The sequence below is a fragment of the Falco biarmicus genome, chromosome 3 (assembly GCF_023638135.1).
Source record: "Falco biarmicus isolate bFalBia1 chromosome 3, bFalBia1.pri, whole genome shotgun sequence".
Taxonomy (NCBI): Eukaryota; Metazoa; Chordata; class Aves; order Falconiformes; family Falconidae; genus Falco; species Falco biarmicus.
The window spans coordinates 72315706-72331353 of NC_079290.1; the positions used below are offsets into that span (position 1 = coordinate 72315706).

The following is a 15648-nucleotide window of genomic DNA, read 5'->3' on the forward strand; positions in this document are numbered from 1 at the left end:
TTGATTAGGACTTGTTCGGGATGCATTGCATAAGTCCCATGCTATTATCTGTTCTCTGAAGTGCAGTGCCCTGAATCTGTGTAAGCAATAGTGATGGGGATACACGACATTGCTTTCTCTATGTGAACTCCTTCAGAACAGCAACATATTTTATAAAGACTGACATAGGATTCAGCTGTGTTGACAACGCAAATGTGGCAAATGATCTGCTGTGATTTTTAGCTCCAAGTTAACTGCTATTTTTAGCATCTCTCTTCACTGTCCTACTCACTCTCCACTCATATTTTTTACAAAGTCCAAGGTAGGCACAAACCTTGTCATCACCTTAAAAACATTGGACTGGCTTCCCTAGTTGCATGGTGGAGGTGAGAGACATGGTCACTTCTAGGTCATGCTAGTAAAGTATTTACAATCCCAAAGCTTCACTCAAGTAGCATCAGGGAGGCATAATTTCAAGGTTCTGTACTATCGTTTACAGAAAGTTACATGAAATACATAGCTACAGAAAGCATAGTTATGTCAGTCAGAGTTAACTTTCCTGTAGCTGTAAGGGCCAGAATTTTTTTAAGTATCATTTAAGAGATGTCTGTTTGCATCTGCACAGAAGCAGCAGTGACTCAGCAGCATGAATTCTCCAAAGCCTTGTTATTTTGATTGGAATGGCAAATTTAAATTAAGCACATAGGTTGACTGTTGGGAATGGATGTGGTGAAAGAAATAGAGAAGAGATTCAGATATATAGCTAAGGAACAGGGAAGTGGGGAAAGAGAAAACAAGAGGCAGAAGAAACACGAATGGAGGGACAGAAAAAGGCTAGCTAGGGTCATTGAACAGGGTGGCTCAGAGGCTGGAAGTATGAATATTTGATGTCACTCAAGTAAGGATCAGGATAGTCCATAATACTCATGCTTGGGGCATTCTCCACCAGCTTCAAACACCTGCTTCAAATTGGGATCCAGGTCTTCCTCATTCCCAGGTGTATGGATGCTCCAATATAAAGATGGCCAAGGAAAAACATCCTTCTTTTTTCACCCCTCTCTTTTTGCGTGGAGCTTGATGTGGTAGGTCTGTTCAGAAAACCGTCCAGCAACTTCAGTATGCAGAAGAATATCTACCTTGTAAATCCTGATATATGGTTCAGGATATAAATGAAATAATACATGGTTCCAAGCTACATTAAGGCTCTGTATTTACAGGTGATTTTAAATATGTATCCTGCAGCAGGAATGTAGAAGCTGGGGAAATGTACTGGGGAAAAATTAGGAACACAATCTTGGATGCTTCTGTTTAAAGCAGCCATTAGGCATCAATATCTTTTGTAGATATAGTCTCAAGTGCAGAAAGGTTATATTTTCTTCTTGATTTCATTGCCAGCATCCTACTGTTAATGGAATACAAACTGCTCTGGGAAGTATCCCATCCTAAATTTACACCTGACGTATCTCTTAAGAATCATTTTTATTTCACATACCCAAACTCAGATGGGCATTTGGCACAATGTAATGTATCTTTTCTGCCTGAAGTACTATTCATGAATTATCATTTCTCCTGGAGCATCTGACATGGGTGGAACATTCTATGTGTTCCTTTCAAACACTTGGTAAAACTGCCTCATCCCACTCACTGATGTTAGTTCTTGCTGCTGATCTCAGCCCAACAATCACACGCCTCCAGCAGCTATTTACGTTTTCCTTTTCCTCCTTCCCCCCCCCTCCCCCCTTCTGTTTTTTAATTTTAAAAAGGACACTGGGAACTCTATGGTGCTCTTCCTTTTTTTTTTTTTTTTTTTGCCACAAGTTACACAACCAAGTGTATACACAGGCAAAAACAAAAGGCACATGAAAAAGTAACCTTATCCAACCAAAATTTCAATATATTTCAAAAGCATATGTGAATTGTTGCTGTTGCTCTAAAATTATTCTTCAACAACTGTATTTACAGGAGTAGCTTCTGTTCCACTTAACCAAGGTTACACTGCCACATCAATAGGAAGCCTGAGCCAAGCATTGCAGCAAACATGCCAGTCTATGACTTCCCAACACAGGGCAACTAGTTTTTCACATGCCATAGCAATATTCAGCTGTACAAACTCATTTGCCAAAAGTCACAAAGTAGAACCATTCTAGAGTCAGAAATGGAAGCTGGGTGTCCTGGCTTCCACTTTATTGCGCTATACACCAGATCTTATTGCTTTCCAAAAGTGAAATAGCTTTAATGAAAGCAATTCTTTTGCATGTGTTTCTTCAGGGAGCAATGCAAGAGACACAGTAGAAACAACTTAGGAATATTACAGTCATCATTAAATCCTTTTTTACCAGTTCCTAGGGAAGAATTTTCATACATGAGTGCCTTCAACTCTACATTTAGAGTCCAAACTAGCACTGAAATATTTACGTTTCTGTCCTATGTGCTTGACAGCAGTTTCCAAAAGCAGGATTTGAATGTCCTGCACAGACAAGCACATACTAAACTGGGCTTCCTACTGTTGAAGGCTGGCTTGATTAACTCACAAGATCTGAAACATTCTGTGACTTTCCTTTCTCCATGCAGCACAGAAAACTTGACTTCTGAACACAAGTATACTTCTGAAAGTTCCCCACTTTACCATGTGTATTATACACACAGGACATAAAACAGAAGACATGCATACAGATAAATAACTATACATATACATAGTTATAACATATAGCTTACTATGTGAATCTGCATGCTTTCTGTAAAGCAACCAAAATATTTAAAGCTCTATCTTACAGAGGTCTGAGTGCTCTTGAACCAATCCAATAAGATTGCTATTTAAAATCTTGGCAGGTTAAGCTACTAATGGCTTTTACTAGCTCTCACCTTTGCTGTCTGTAAAGTTCCGTATACTAAGAATGTCATTAAGATCCTGATAGTGGTTCTGCTTAATGTATGTTGTTTTCTCAGGAGTGTCCTGAAGTTGCATTGTGACCTCTTCCAAGTCTTTGTCCAGCTGCAAAACAGAAAGAGTATGAATCCCTAAAAATGCGACTCATTGTTTCAGGTAACTGCAGTAACTGCATAGCTTTCTATAATTAGGCTGGAAGGCAGGTGGCAATGCAATTGCCACACTGTGCCAAATAGAATTTTCTTATAGCACTACAATGCTACCTCTAAAAATCATGCTATAAGTAACAAACCACATTCAGCTGTGATGTTGCAGAGGGCATATGAGAAGAATAATCTTAGTAGTTGACATGTTAAGCAATTCAGATATCCAGCTGAATTAGAAAGAAATAGGCATTAGGAAGCCCAGCCTGATAACCTCTCAAATGTTTATTATTTGTGCATACAAATACAGCATACACAGCTATAACCACTTTGCTGAGTCAATCAAATTATGAAACATACAGGAGAATATAAGTGAACTATGTCATTAGGGACATGTCCAGCCATGTGACTGACTGCTGTCAACTCTACCAGGAATGTTACTTTGTCCTAAAGATTATTTTTACTCCTTTTACTTTTCTTAGACAGACACACCCTTATTAGACTTTTTGTTTGTGTTCATGTGTGTTGAGGTTTGAAGTCCAAATCAGTTTGGCTCACACAGGGCACCAATTTTCAGAGCACAAGCAAAACTAGCAAACTGCAACAAGGCTTTACCACGGGTCAGATTCTACCATCCCTGCTGTTTTTCTATCTTCCCAAGGCCAGACCACCCTGCTCCTTCTCTCTGCTACATCTAAGTCCTTCCTTCTCCCATACTCATCCTTCATCCAGTGCTTCCTCAGAGCTATTTAATCACTTTGCAGGAACGAGCTACAGCTGCACATTGTCCATGTCAATCAACCCACTGCCTTTGAAGCAAGGCCACAGCTGCATGTTATCAATGCCAATCTACCCACTGCCTTCATTCCTCTACACGTGTGTGTGTGTGTGTGTGTGTGTGTGAAATTTTGAAGAAAATCCAACTCACAGTTTTTGGTTTTGGGGCTAAGAACGCTCCACGCTTTCCTGAATTTACAATTACTCCAGTGTTTTTCATTTTTTTCTGTGTCTTCTGTAAGTGTAATAACTGTGTAATCTGATAGCTAGCACTAAACTGCCATTGCAAACATAACTTTCCAAAAGGGAACAAAATGGACGTAAGAAGAGGGGGAAGAAACAAAAATCCCAGTCCTCTCTTTCCCCAGAAGCATCCTTTAAGACTAGAGGGACAGGGAGAGAAGCACACAGCCACAGCAAAAATGCCAGGTTGGTACACCCCTAGCTTTTAGCACTGAGCTGAACACGGGGTGCTCTCCCCAGAGGGTAACTTGTATTCAATTGGCTACAGCCCCAGTAGAAAATAACCAGATACAAACATCTTAATGGTGATCTAGGATACTCTCTGTGAACAGTTGTCCAGGATGCGATATCCAGAGTACACCCCACTCCTTACTGGCTTAAATGAATTTTAGAAGTGCTGAATCTAGATTTACATTTTTTCCTTACAGAACTGGGACATAGCAACTCAAGGTAGATAAGCTAGAGGTCTAGCTGCTAGCCATAGTAGGGTATTCTCCAAATCCCCCTGATAATGAAATTCTTATTTGGACCTACTGGTTCTGAGGATTTAATTTGATCTGTTTAAGCAAAGCCTAGAAAGATCAGCAGGGCCCTGTGTGCACTGATATGGCTCAATTGCCCTAACCAGCCTTACCTGTGATCACTGTCCTGAGCCTTGCCAGGCACAGGCTGAGATCTTGTGAGTTGGGAGGCTTAGCAGAAAAAAAACTACAGCAGAATATAGAAACTGAAATAGCCAGTATAGCCAGCTGAGCCTTTATTAAAAACTGCAAGGCTCTCACATGAAAGAGACCTGGCAAAGCTGAACTAAATTTCTTTAACAAGGCAGAGGTAACTTCTGCTTTTGGAGTCTTTGGTAGTCTGAGTAAACACCTTTTGGTTACCTAGGCAATTGTTGTTAGTTAAGATGAAGAAACAATGGTTGCATCAAAATACCTTTTCTTCAAGGTATAAGAATACTCCACAGACTAGGCAAGAACAGGTTAATTTTTTTGTAAGACATAGATCAGTTATGGTTATCTTGTCACACAAAATAGGCAGTCTTCAAGGCTGATTTGTAATTGTTTGAGGTCTCCTGAGCAAGGATGGACAATGAAAAACATACATATTCTAGTTCTACGGAAATTCATGCACTCCATGCACTTATCCTTTTTCTTGGTAGAGACTGAAGAAACTCCACAGCCTTTGTGCCAAAAGGGTCAGCCCACATGATCGTAAAGATCTTTTCCACCTTAAGAAAATATGTAGTTCTCTTTTGTGGCAAATGTAAAAAACTGTCTAGCAAGTTTTTGTGGGAACTTTCACAGAGGCTGAGAAACAACAGCAGCAGCAATCTCTGAGCTCAGCCATAAACAGGAACAAAGGTAGCTCTTCGGTGCCCCTGGGGCTGCACGTCTCTGTTACGCTTGCAGGTAAAGGTTGCAGTTCTAGAGCTGTTGCTCTGTGCTGCTCAGCACACCCGTGTGAAGCAGCAGGGTAATTTGCCTGTTACAAATAAACAGGGGAAGTTTCATTTTAATTTGCTAAGGCACATTTTCATTTTATCACACCTACCATGTATTCGCTGTATTAATTGGCTATTCATATAAATAATCTGTTTTCTATGATTTCAATATTTTTCTACTGGGAAAGCAATTTTTTTCCCTCTAAAAAGTAGTCAACATTTAAGCAGATTAGAGAATTGCAACAACAAAAATGCCTAGGCAGTATATACAATAAACAATACCTCTGTAATTTTCATTCTCAAGCGGTGGTTCTCTGACTGCAGTCCTTCTAGTCGAGATGTGCTGGCCTGATTGACGCTGGTGACTGATGTTGATGTTTTTGAATCTTCTTTCTTTTGATTTTGAGTGAACTGAAATCGTCTGTTCTGTGTGGCTGCATCTGGGTTTGTCCTCAGTGTGATGAGCTGAAAGGTTTAAAATCCTAAGAAATCCCATCCATGGTTTTAATTTTGCAGCTATTTCTTTTGTATCTCAAAATATTGAAAAGCAAACCAAGAGTTCCTTTCTGACTTTCAACTACAAAATTCTGGAAAGTCAGCTCTGCTTGCCATGTGCAATACTTGAGATGATTTCTGAGCAGGTTGAACCAAAATGATGTTGCAAAGGGAAGTGTTCAATAAAATTAGGAAAAACTAATCTAAAGCATATTTAACTGGATTTTAATTATATTAAAATATATTTTAATGTTTCATCAAACATATATTTTTCCTTCATTGATATCTTTATACTTTTGAAGGATATATTCCTTAAGAAAAAACAATCCACTAAGCCCTTCTCTTACCAGGTACAGTCTCATCTGAAATTTCTCCTTTCCTACTTTTACAAGTAACACTCAAGCAGAGAGAGGCATGAAGCAGGAGTATTAACTGAAAGAATTCATGGGAGATTGCACTCTGGAGATAACAGAAAACTCATTAGGTTTTAGTGACTCAAAATAAACCAAATCTGTTCAAATAAATTAAATAAGCCACTTACAAAAAGGTTAACCTTAAACATACTTAATTAAAGCAAATATAAGTGAGATTTAACACTCGGTGACAATGTGAAAATATCACCTCAACATGAGGAGAGAAAGCTACTAGCTGTTTGGCACAGAGAAGAGAGCTACTCAGATTACTCTAGAGAATACAGAATTTATGATTACTTGCCAAGCAGCATAAATATATATATTTCTATACAGGCCAAGCTGAAGGAGCTCCCTGCCCTGAGAGCATAGGCATGGCATCGTAATTCCAAAGCTGTTGACTTGTCTGGAAAGAGAGAAGAGGCCATCATTTTGTAAGTGTAGCACAGCCAGATTTTGTGGTATAGCCCCATTTTGGAACTGGTTCCTCTTGTTCTTCAGAGAATGAACCTGTTCTGCAGCTGGGGTGGCATGAAATAAGGACCTAACTCCTGCTAGAGAGAGATCTGACCGATCAGATGCTGAAGCACCATATGTATTTACAGACCAAGTCTGCAGATCAGGATGATGCTTGAAGATGATAAATTTCGTTTTTCAGGTAACAAAGGAGATGAGAAGGCTGAGGTTCTCAAGGCCTTCTTCCCCTTAGACTTCACTGCTAAAACTTGCCTTCAGAAATCCCAGACCCTTAAAGCATTTGAACACAACAAGTTCATGCAACCTGATAAAGTGTATCTCTGAAGACTAAGGGAGCTGGCCAATGTCATTGTGAGGCCACTCTCAATTACCTTTGGAAGGTGATGTTGATTGGGAGATGTTGCTGAGGACTGAGAGAAAGGAAATGTTACAGCTGTGTTCAAGAGAGGTGAGAAGGAGGATCTGGGCAAATACTTCCTTGTCACTTTCACCTCAGTCCATGGAAGATGCTTTAGCAAATCCTCCTGGGAACCATTTTCAAACATATTAAGAGCGGTGATTAGAAGCAGTCATCATTGATTATGAAGGGGAAATCCTGCCTGAACAACCTGATAGCTTTCTTCAGTGAGGTGTCTGGGCTGGTAGACAGCTTCCTCAAAGGGAGGATGTATCTCTTAAAGTCTGCTTAATGCAATGAGATCCCCTAAAGGAAGAACAAATTCTTATTCTGTGCTAGAAGAATGATTAGAGGACTAGGGCTGTACTTTGATAAAAGCTTCTGAAGATAGACATCATGAGCGTCTCAACACCATGTCATTATTTCCATTTGTATTTAAGTGAGGTGGTGTGATCTGTGCAGAATAACAGAGATGCCACTTTGGGTTGTGGTTTTGGGCCTGCCACAGGTCCCTTGGGAGAGAGTTATTTTTCTTGACCTAAGTGAAGATTTCAACATTGTCTCTCATGATGTCCTCACAGTCCAACAGATGAAGTAGTGACTAGGTAAGCAGCCAGGGAGATGGACTGAAAACTGGCTGAACTTCCAGGCTCAAAGGATTGTGGGAGACAGTCACTAGTGCTTGTACCTCAGGGGTTCACACTAGGACCAATGCTGGTTAACATCTTTATTAGTGACCTGGATGGTGGGACAGAGCACACCCTCAGCAAGTTTGCAGATGATCCTCAAGGAGGAGGAGGGGTTGACATACCAGATGATTGTGCTGCCATTCACTGTGATGACAAGAGACTGGAGATCTGGGCCAACAGAAATCTCCTAAAGCTGAGGAAAGGGAAATACCAAGTCTTGCCCTTAGGGAGAAAGAAACCCCAAACGCCCACCCAAACAGGCTGAGGTGTGTTTGGCTGGAAAGCAGCTTTTCAGTAAAGGCACTGAGGTTTGTGGTGGACACCAAGTGGAACACAAGCCCACAGTGCCTTGGGCCAATGGGGGCAATCTATTCAGCCCTGGTGAGAGCACACCTGGAGTGTTGTGTCCAGGTTTGGGCTCCCCAGCCCACGAAAGACATGGGTGTACTGATGGAAGCCCCATGAAGGGCCACAAAACTGTTGAAAAGGATTGGAGCCTTTATGATACAAGCAGAGGCTGATGATTGTTTAGCCTTGAGATGGAAGAGATCAGGGGACATCGTTCGTGTGTATAAATGTGTGATGGGAGAGAGTAAAGAGGATGGAGCCAGACTTTTCTCAGTGGTGCCCTGCGAAAGGAAGGGAAGCACAAAATGAAAACCAGGAAATTTCATTTAAACATCAGAAAAAAACCTTTTTCTACTGTAAGTGTAGTCAAATCCTTGTATAGATGCTGAGAGAGGTTGGGGAGTCTTCATTCCTGGAGATAATCAAGACCCAACTGCTCAAGACCCTGAGTAACCTGCTGTAACTGAGTCTTCCTAGAGCCCTCTGCCTCTCCCCTCCCCCATTTCTTTGATTCTAATTAGGCTGGTTGTAATGACTGGTGTGTCTAACTCTCAGACCAAAAACTGCATTAAAATGAAGTTAAAGGTGAAGAACGGTAATTACAAGGCTTCTTAAATTAGCAGGCAAAAGTGTTACAAGATAAAAGCTCTTCAATTTTATGTCATCTAAGTTCAAACTGATTATAAGATAGAAGTATATCCATCCATCAATAGACTCAGCTTCATCTGGAAGTCTATAGCTAAAGACTGGATGTTTTACCACAAGGACATATGCTCTAATTAATTCATTCACATGATATGGATTAGGTGGAAAAGTCCATGAGCCATGTTGTTGGCTCACATGTACAAGGGATGAGGTTAGATGAGCTTTTATGGCTTTTGCTAGCCATAAAGTCAGTGGAGTTTGTGTCTTGCTGCCTTGTATCTGTGTAGTTTCAATTTTGACAGAGTCAGTGCTGAATATCTATAAAGAGTCAATGGCAAACAGACAAAAAATGCTACCAACACAGAAAATTAATGTTTTAATCCTGGCCCCCTAGAACTGATTTTGCCTTGCTGCTCTACAGGAAACCAGATCAGAATCAGTGTGTTAATGCTGTTGCAGCCAACAATGGTATGCTTTTGGTGTGCGACTAGAAGTGAGCACAATGTTCTGTCTCGAAAGGAATGGAACAGAAAAAATGGAAGGACATGGAAGTTTGATAAACATGGATAAACACGAGAAAATCACTTCATGAAGGGAGAATACATATTAGGATTGCTTCTTTTAAAGAAGTGATGAGTATGCTGAAAAGTACTACAGATATGTTCACCCTTAAGAAGATGATTAGACATAGCAGTTAACTTCTAACAGGAAAAATACACATAATGTATGTTTGAATTCTGCAGACCACTTCTACAAGATATGCTTGAACCCAGAAATCTATGACAGTTTTAAAAATATTTGGACATTTTGATCAGATAACAAGAATGTCAACAGTTACTCTAAGTAGGATGCAGTATAATAGATACTAACTTTTGTATTTGAGGACAGCGATGATCATTTTCCCCTGATTTATCTTACTCCACTATGGGATTTTCCTCATGTTTTTCTGAGGTGCTTGATGCTGAACAAAATGGTAGTGAACGAGGTGGACATTTAACTGGAGAAATACAGTGATCACCATGTTATAAGTAAATAAGATTAGTAGAGCTGACAAGAAGTAAAGGGAAAATGTCATGTTTCATTCTCTAGTTTGCTTACATTGTTGAATAGTTGCCTATTCATGTTTATAAAAAGACTGTGGGGCAAAACGGGATTTCCAGCACTGTTGGCTCAGGAGACTGCTGCAGAATAGTTAAAAGGAATGTGTTTTACTCTGTAGAGCAGAGAAGTAGAAGTACTCATCGGACCCAAACCCACATCACTGCTTGCATCTGTCTGGCCACAGTGTAATAAATGAAAAGGTGCAGTCTTCAAGTCTTCATTAGCTTCTCCTGCGCTTGATAAGCCACAGCTTTAGTATTTCACTAGCAATCTTCCTGTGTCACCAAAATTGTACTAATTCACTACATACTTGCTAAGGGGAGAGATTTGGTGCTTCTCTCGCACCGACATCTTACCTAGATGTACAGACTGGGTGGTGTTGGATCTAATCATCTGAGGGGTCCAGACAAGCTATTGTGAAGCCTGTGCTAGAGCAGGTTGCAGGAAAGAGCGCTTGCCAGCTGTCCTGCTGTAACTGTGGCACACCACGGTGAGAAGAAATGTAGGGCAAAACATATGAGTGCAAGAAGAACTCCAGCTGTGAAAGCACTTGCATGGGCACTGGAAGTGCTGCACTCCAGCTCCTGCTTCAGCATCTTATTTTTGTACCTTAGGTGAGGATCATTTTTAATACAAAATAGCTAAGCATTTGGAAACCTGACAATACATGGAATAAGATGAATTACTTCATGCTGGAAGGCTACAGTTCATATTTGTATTTTGAGTAGAAAGAACTGAGAGGAAAAATGAGGGCAGGGTAACTGGGGTTTAAAAGAAGAGCAGATGAAGGGGTTAAAAAAGGAAATAGAAAAGTAATTTCAGTGACTGTGGCAGCAGAAAAGAAGGATGGGCAAAGGAGCATGAAAGCAAAGGGGCAGAAGAGCATGTCACAGCATTAATAATATTTTCTCTTTGAAGAGAGTTCTGACATTCTGTGGAGGTATTTTTGGCATCAGAGTTTTAATATGCATTTTCATTCAGCTTACACACTTAAATCTTGCAGTATTTCAAAGTACTCTCCATTGCTGTGTTTGTGAATGTTCCCTTAATTTAGAATGAAGTTACAATTATTCTCCAAGGTCCAGAATAAAAATATAACTATATATGTCTGTACAGTTTTTTAATATTTGAGAGGTGAAGTGCAGAACTTGTAAAAACATGCTATGCTGGTTAGTTGTTCCTGGAGAATGAATTACTTCTCTTTTTTGCAGATCAGAAGTCAGCTTCTATTGCTAGCATGCGCTTCTAATTTCTTTCAGAGGGAACACTATGAGATAAATTTATTTTCTTGTTTCTTTTACACATATAGTTCTTGTTGCCCCTGTTAGAACCATCACCAGGGATGCCACTTAGCACTAGAACCTATTCACTGTAATTTGCTCCATACATTTATTGAATGTGGACCAGTAAAGAGTCACAACCTTTTTATCACTACTCATTTGAAAAACCTAAAAACAGATTCCAGAGGTGAAAGAACCTGCATCTTGACTCTTGCCTTGCAAACATTCCAGACATCCAACTGCGTACGCATTTGATTTAGGGTGATAAGCTAGATTTATGCAAGTCACTTAAAATGAATATAATTACACATTTTACTTCAAAATGCCAAATACATTCTCCAGAACCCGAGGCTTTTCTAAAGTAAACTTATGTAGAACCAGTTTTGCCTTCATTCAAGATCTGTCATACTCATGTCTAAGGTTTAAATGCACAAGTGAAATGATCAAATTCTACCCCTCCGGGTAAGTGTCTTCTCAGCTCTTCCAACAATGCACAACAAACACATCCTTAGAGCCCGAAAGAGCAAAACCAAATGAAAGCATATGCCTCCCGGTATGTGCCTTACTTAGTCCATTAATATACCCATTAGTAAATACATCTTCAGTGTCAGCATTTGCAGCATACATGCAGTTTTCCTCTGAAGTACTGATAAACTCTGCTGTACCACGATACCTGAATACCTTAGAAGTCTCAACACAGTTTGCCTTAGAGCATGCCAGTGAACTAAAAAGGTCTTATTGTTTTATAGGTATAGAAGCAGAGATCTTGTTTATCTTGCTTAGGGTACACAAGAAACATGGCAGAGTAGACAACTGGACCTGTCCCTCCTGAATCCCCACTGATCACGCTTTCTAGAAAGTTCCTACAAGTTGGAAATGGAGACTATTCCATTGAAATTACAGAAAATAACTTGTGTTTCCCCAGGCAAAGATTCAGTAAAGATACAGGCATTAGAAACACGCATGTTCACTCTCCTGCCACTCTGCATAGACTGCTTTCTCCAAAATCTCATGAAGCTTTGTTCTTCCTCTTCCAGAGGCAAGAGATTATAGATGGGCTTGGTTTAGTTAGGAGTCACACACATCCCCTGTACTTGAAAAGGCAATGAACGTTTAGACATTAAATCACCATTACAAAACAGAAGGGAAAAAAATCCAGACCCACGCTAAACAAATTCACCTACCTTAGGTACAAACACAAGGCAGAGAGTAATGGTGCTGCAGAATATGATGACTAAAGCAACGATGCAGAACTGCACATTGGGTTGGTCTCGAGTAAGGAATGAAACAGCAGCACCAATAATGCACATTATCCCCACGTTGTATACACTCATGCCAATGTACTTGCTATCATTCAAAGCAGGAATGCTGACATTCCGTGTCTCCCAGGCTAGGAAACACCCAAATAACTGGAATGGTAAAAGAAGGAAAAAAGATGACAATTATAAGAGGAATTGGCTGACATCCAGAAAAAACATTCATTTAAAACTGGTATGTTTTCTAACTTGACAAATACAGGTGATACTACAATACAGAGATATACACCTACCTCTCACCCAAAAGCTAATTACCCATGTGATTCGTTTTGCTCACTAGGACGGATTCTTGATTCTTACAAGAAAAATATGAAGCCTGGAATTACTTGTGATGGGAACAAATTTCTCTAAATGCTATGACTATTTTATACTTTTACTAATTTTTAAAGACAGCTCTTCCTGTTTGTTTTCAAGGATTCTAGTAAAGATATAATGTGCTCTGTTCTTTTAACTATTTTTAGCAGCTGTTCTCAAAATACTCTTATCAATCCAGTCATTCATTATATGATTATCATCTACATTAATAAACAGCAGTGCCAAGATATGTCCCATGGGAGATAAATACACAATGTAGAAAGTGTCACCCTAGTTGTTCAGACTGCAATTATAAAGTCTTTTATTATAGTGGGAGTTGGTAATGGCCTTTCAATTGCAGTTGTCTAATGATTTCTGGCATAAAACATTTTGTGGCAATTTTTTGTTTGCTTTTTTCTTTGGTGTATTTTGTTATTTCCAATATGCTTTTGTGATTCAGCAGGGGAAAGTCTTTAGTGTAAGGAAGCTGTCTTCATCCCTTGAAATTTAATTAGATTTTTCTACAACATGAAGTGCTGCAAAGGATTATTTTCTTGCTTTTGCATTCCTCAGAGAAATTCTGGCAATGCAGTAAAACCACAAGCAAACTCAAGATGTTGTAAATAGGTAACCCAGCCTACAGTCTAGGCAAAGCCCAATAAGAGTGTACGGTGCCCTGGGAAGGATGGCAGACAGCAGATGGCATCGAGGGGAAGGGAAGGACAGAGAGAGGAGCCATTATTGAGACCCAAGACATGGTTTCTGTGTTTTCTAGCTTTTCTGATCACACTGCAGAGACAGTCAAGAAGGAGAAAGAAAAAAGGCGCACTCCCATTGACCTTGACATCCTTCCTCCCAGACCACCACATCTGTCCACTGCATGTCATGGATGGAGATAATCTTTCCTTTTCTACGACTGCAACCCATGTGGCAAGGCAGGAAATCAGAGGTCTGTGATGATGGGGATTAATTGCAGTTGCCTAGTAAAAATTTGCCTTCTGGTTTTTTCCTGTGGGAAAAACCATAAAAAATTTCAAAGGCAAATAACCTGGACTAGAAGAACACTGGCTGCCAGTCAAGCGCAAGAGAGTAGGGAACTGACAGAGTTATGTTTGCTGTCCAAACTCAGTTTTGCCCTCACATGCTTTCAACTGTAGTAACAACTGGATGTTAATAACTGCAAATTTCCTTGTTTATTTGCTCAGTTTTTTCCTCAGCCAACAATGGCAACAAACCCAACCATTTGTGACTCAGCTACTTTGCACTCCCACAGACAGGGACCAGCAGGCTGCATCCACCTACCTACTCACCCAGGCACTTCATACCAGGACTTACTGCTGCACTGCCAGCCCTGCCCTCCCATTGCTGAGCTTGTCTGCTAGCTTATTTTGTTCTCTTGCCTACAGCACATATGTTACCCTGCCACATGTTCGTGAGCAGACCTGGCTGGAAGGCTTTGGCAGATGAGGCATCCATTCTCAGCCCATGGCGTGTGGCAGGCTGGAGGTGCTGCCTAGTCCAGGCAAGCCCCTTGCTCACCCACCTTCTCAATGCTGCCGTCACTGCTGCAATCTATTAAGATATGTAGGCAGGGGTGGCCCTTCCCAGCAAGAGCAGCAGCCATTGCCCTTGCAATCTTTACCCAAGCCTTCCTCTGCACCGTTCCCACGCTGTCTCCTCCACACACACCTGAAGAACATGGTCCTATCCACGGCACTCCCTTGTCTTCTTGTTGCAGGCCTAACACTTTGGTTTTACCTGTCTCTAGCAGGACTAGAGCCCACACCTCACCCTGGTCCCTTGCCCCTTCTCCTGCCCTACCCAGCTGCCTAAGAAGTGCTTGACGAAAAGTAGTGGCTGCTGCAGGTGCAGCATGGGAGGTTTTTGCTCTCGAGGGGTCAAGGTATATGTAGACAGCTACCTGGAGCAGTGAGGGGTCTCAGAGCCATTCAGGTGGGGCAGTTGAGGTGGGTAAGCTGTTTATTGAGTTCGGTAGCTTTGTGCCAGAGAAGCAGCTCAGCCCCTAAGATGTTTTCAGAGCTCCTCAGGTAACCAAGATGATAGTTCCAATAAGGAAGGATGCAGGCAGCACTCTGCTGTTGGGTCTGGCACCATGCACAGACAGAGCAGGGGAATGTACAGACTCCTCTACAGGCTCCGCAGAAGCAAATTGTCCACTGTATTGACCTGGCTGGTGTGGGGATATACCCTGGTGATACCTTTTTTCAGGATACAAACTTATTCCTCCCGGACACTCCACCATCTCAGCGTTGCCTGTTCTGCATTCTTGGTGCTGCACAGCTCAGCTGTGCTGCAGATTTACACCTTGCCAGCCCCTGAACTGACAAACAGGCTGCTCTGGGCTGAGCAGTTTTGAGGGGTAGAAGGAATCCTCGCGTGTATGTCTGCATCATGTTTTAAAGGGATGAGATCCTAATTAACTATGGAGTAGATGACTATCTTCTCCTGCTGCAATTAATTATTAATGAGATTTTTAGGGTTGTAGGTCATCCCTCACTCTCCCCCACTTCGCCCAGTATGAACACATTCCCTTCCAAAAGCATTATGCCGGGAATACAGCCAACATACTTAAATGAGGCCAGCACTTATTACAAATAATGGGCATGAATTTATAGCTGAAGCAGTTATAAAGCGATCTAAAATATCAATTATAATGGAAAAAGATCATTTGAACAGTGTTGTGGGGGTTATGGTTTGGCCCA

The 15648-nt window shown here is 40.9% G+C and overlaps 1 protein-coding gene across 2 annotated transcripts in view; it reads right to left on the minus strand.

Moving 5' to 3' along the window:
* GABBR2 (gamma-aminobutyric acid type B receptor subunit 2) overlaps positions 1–15648 on the minus strand; it is a 487663-nt gene that overhangs the window by 17121 nt on the left and 454894 nt on the right. For both annotated transcript variants that reach the window (XM_056333263.1, XM_056333265.1), the window contains exons 15-17: positions 12500–12724; positions 5756–5938; positions 2842–2971 (exon numbers count right to left, since the gene is read on the minus strand). In XM_056333263.1, coding sequence (XP_056189238.1) covers positions 2842–2971; positions 5756–5938; positions 12500–12724 — 538 coding nt within the window. The remainder of the gene's footprint in view (positions 1–2841; positions 2972–5755; positions 5939–12499; positions 12725–15648) is intronic.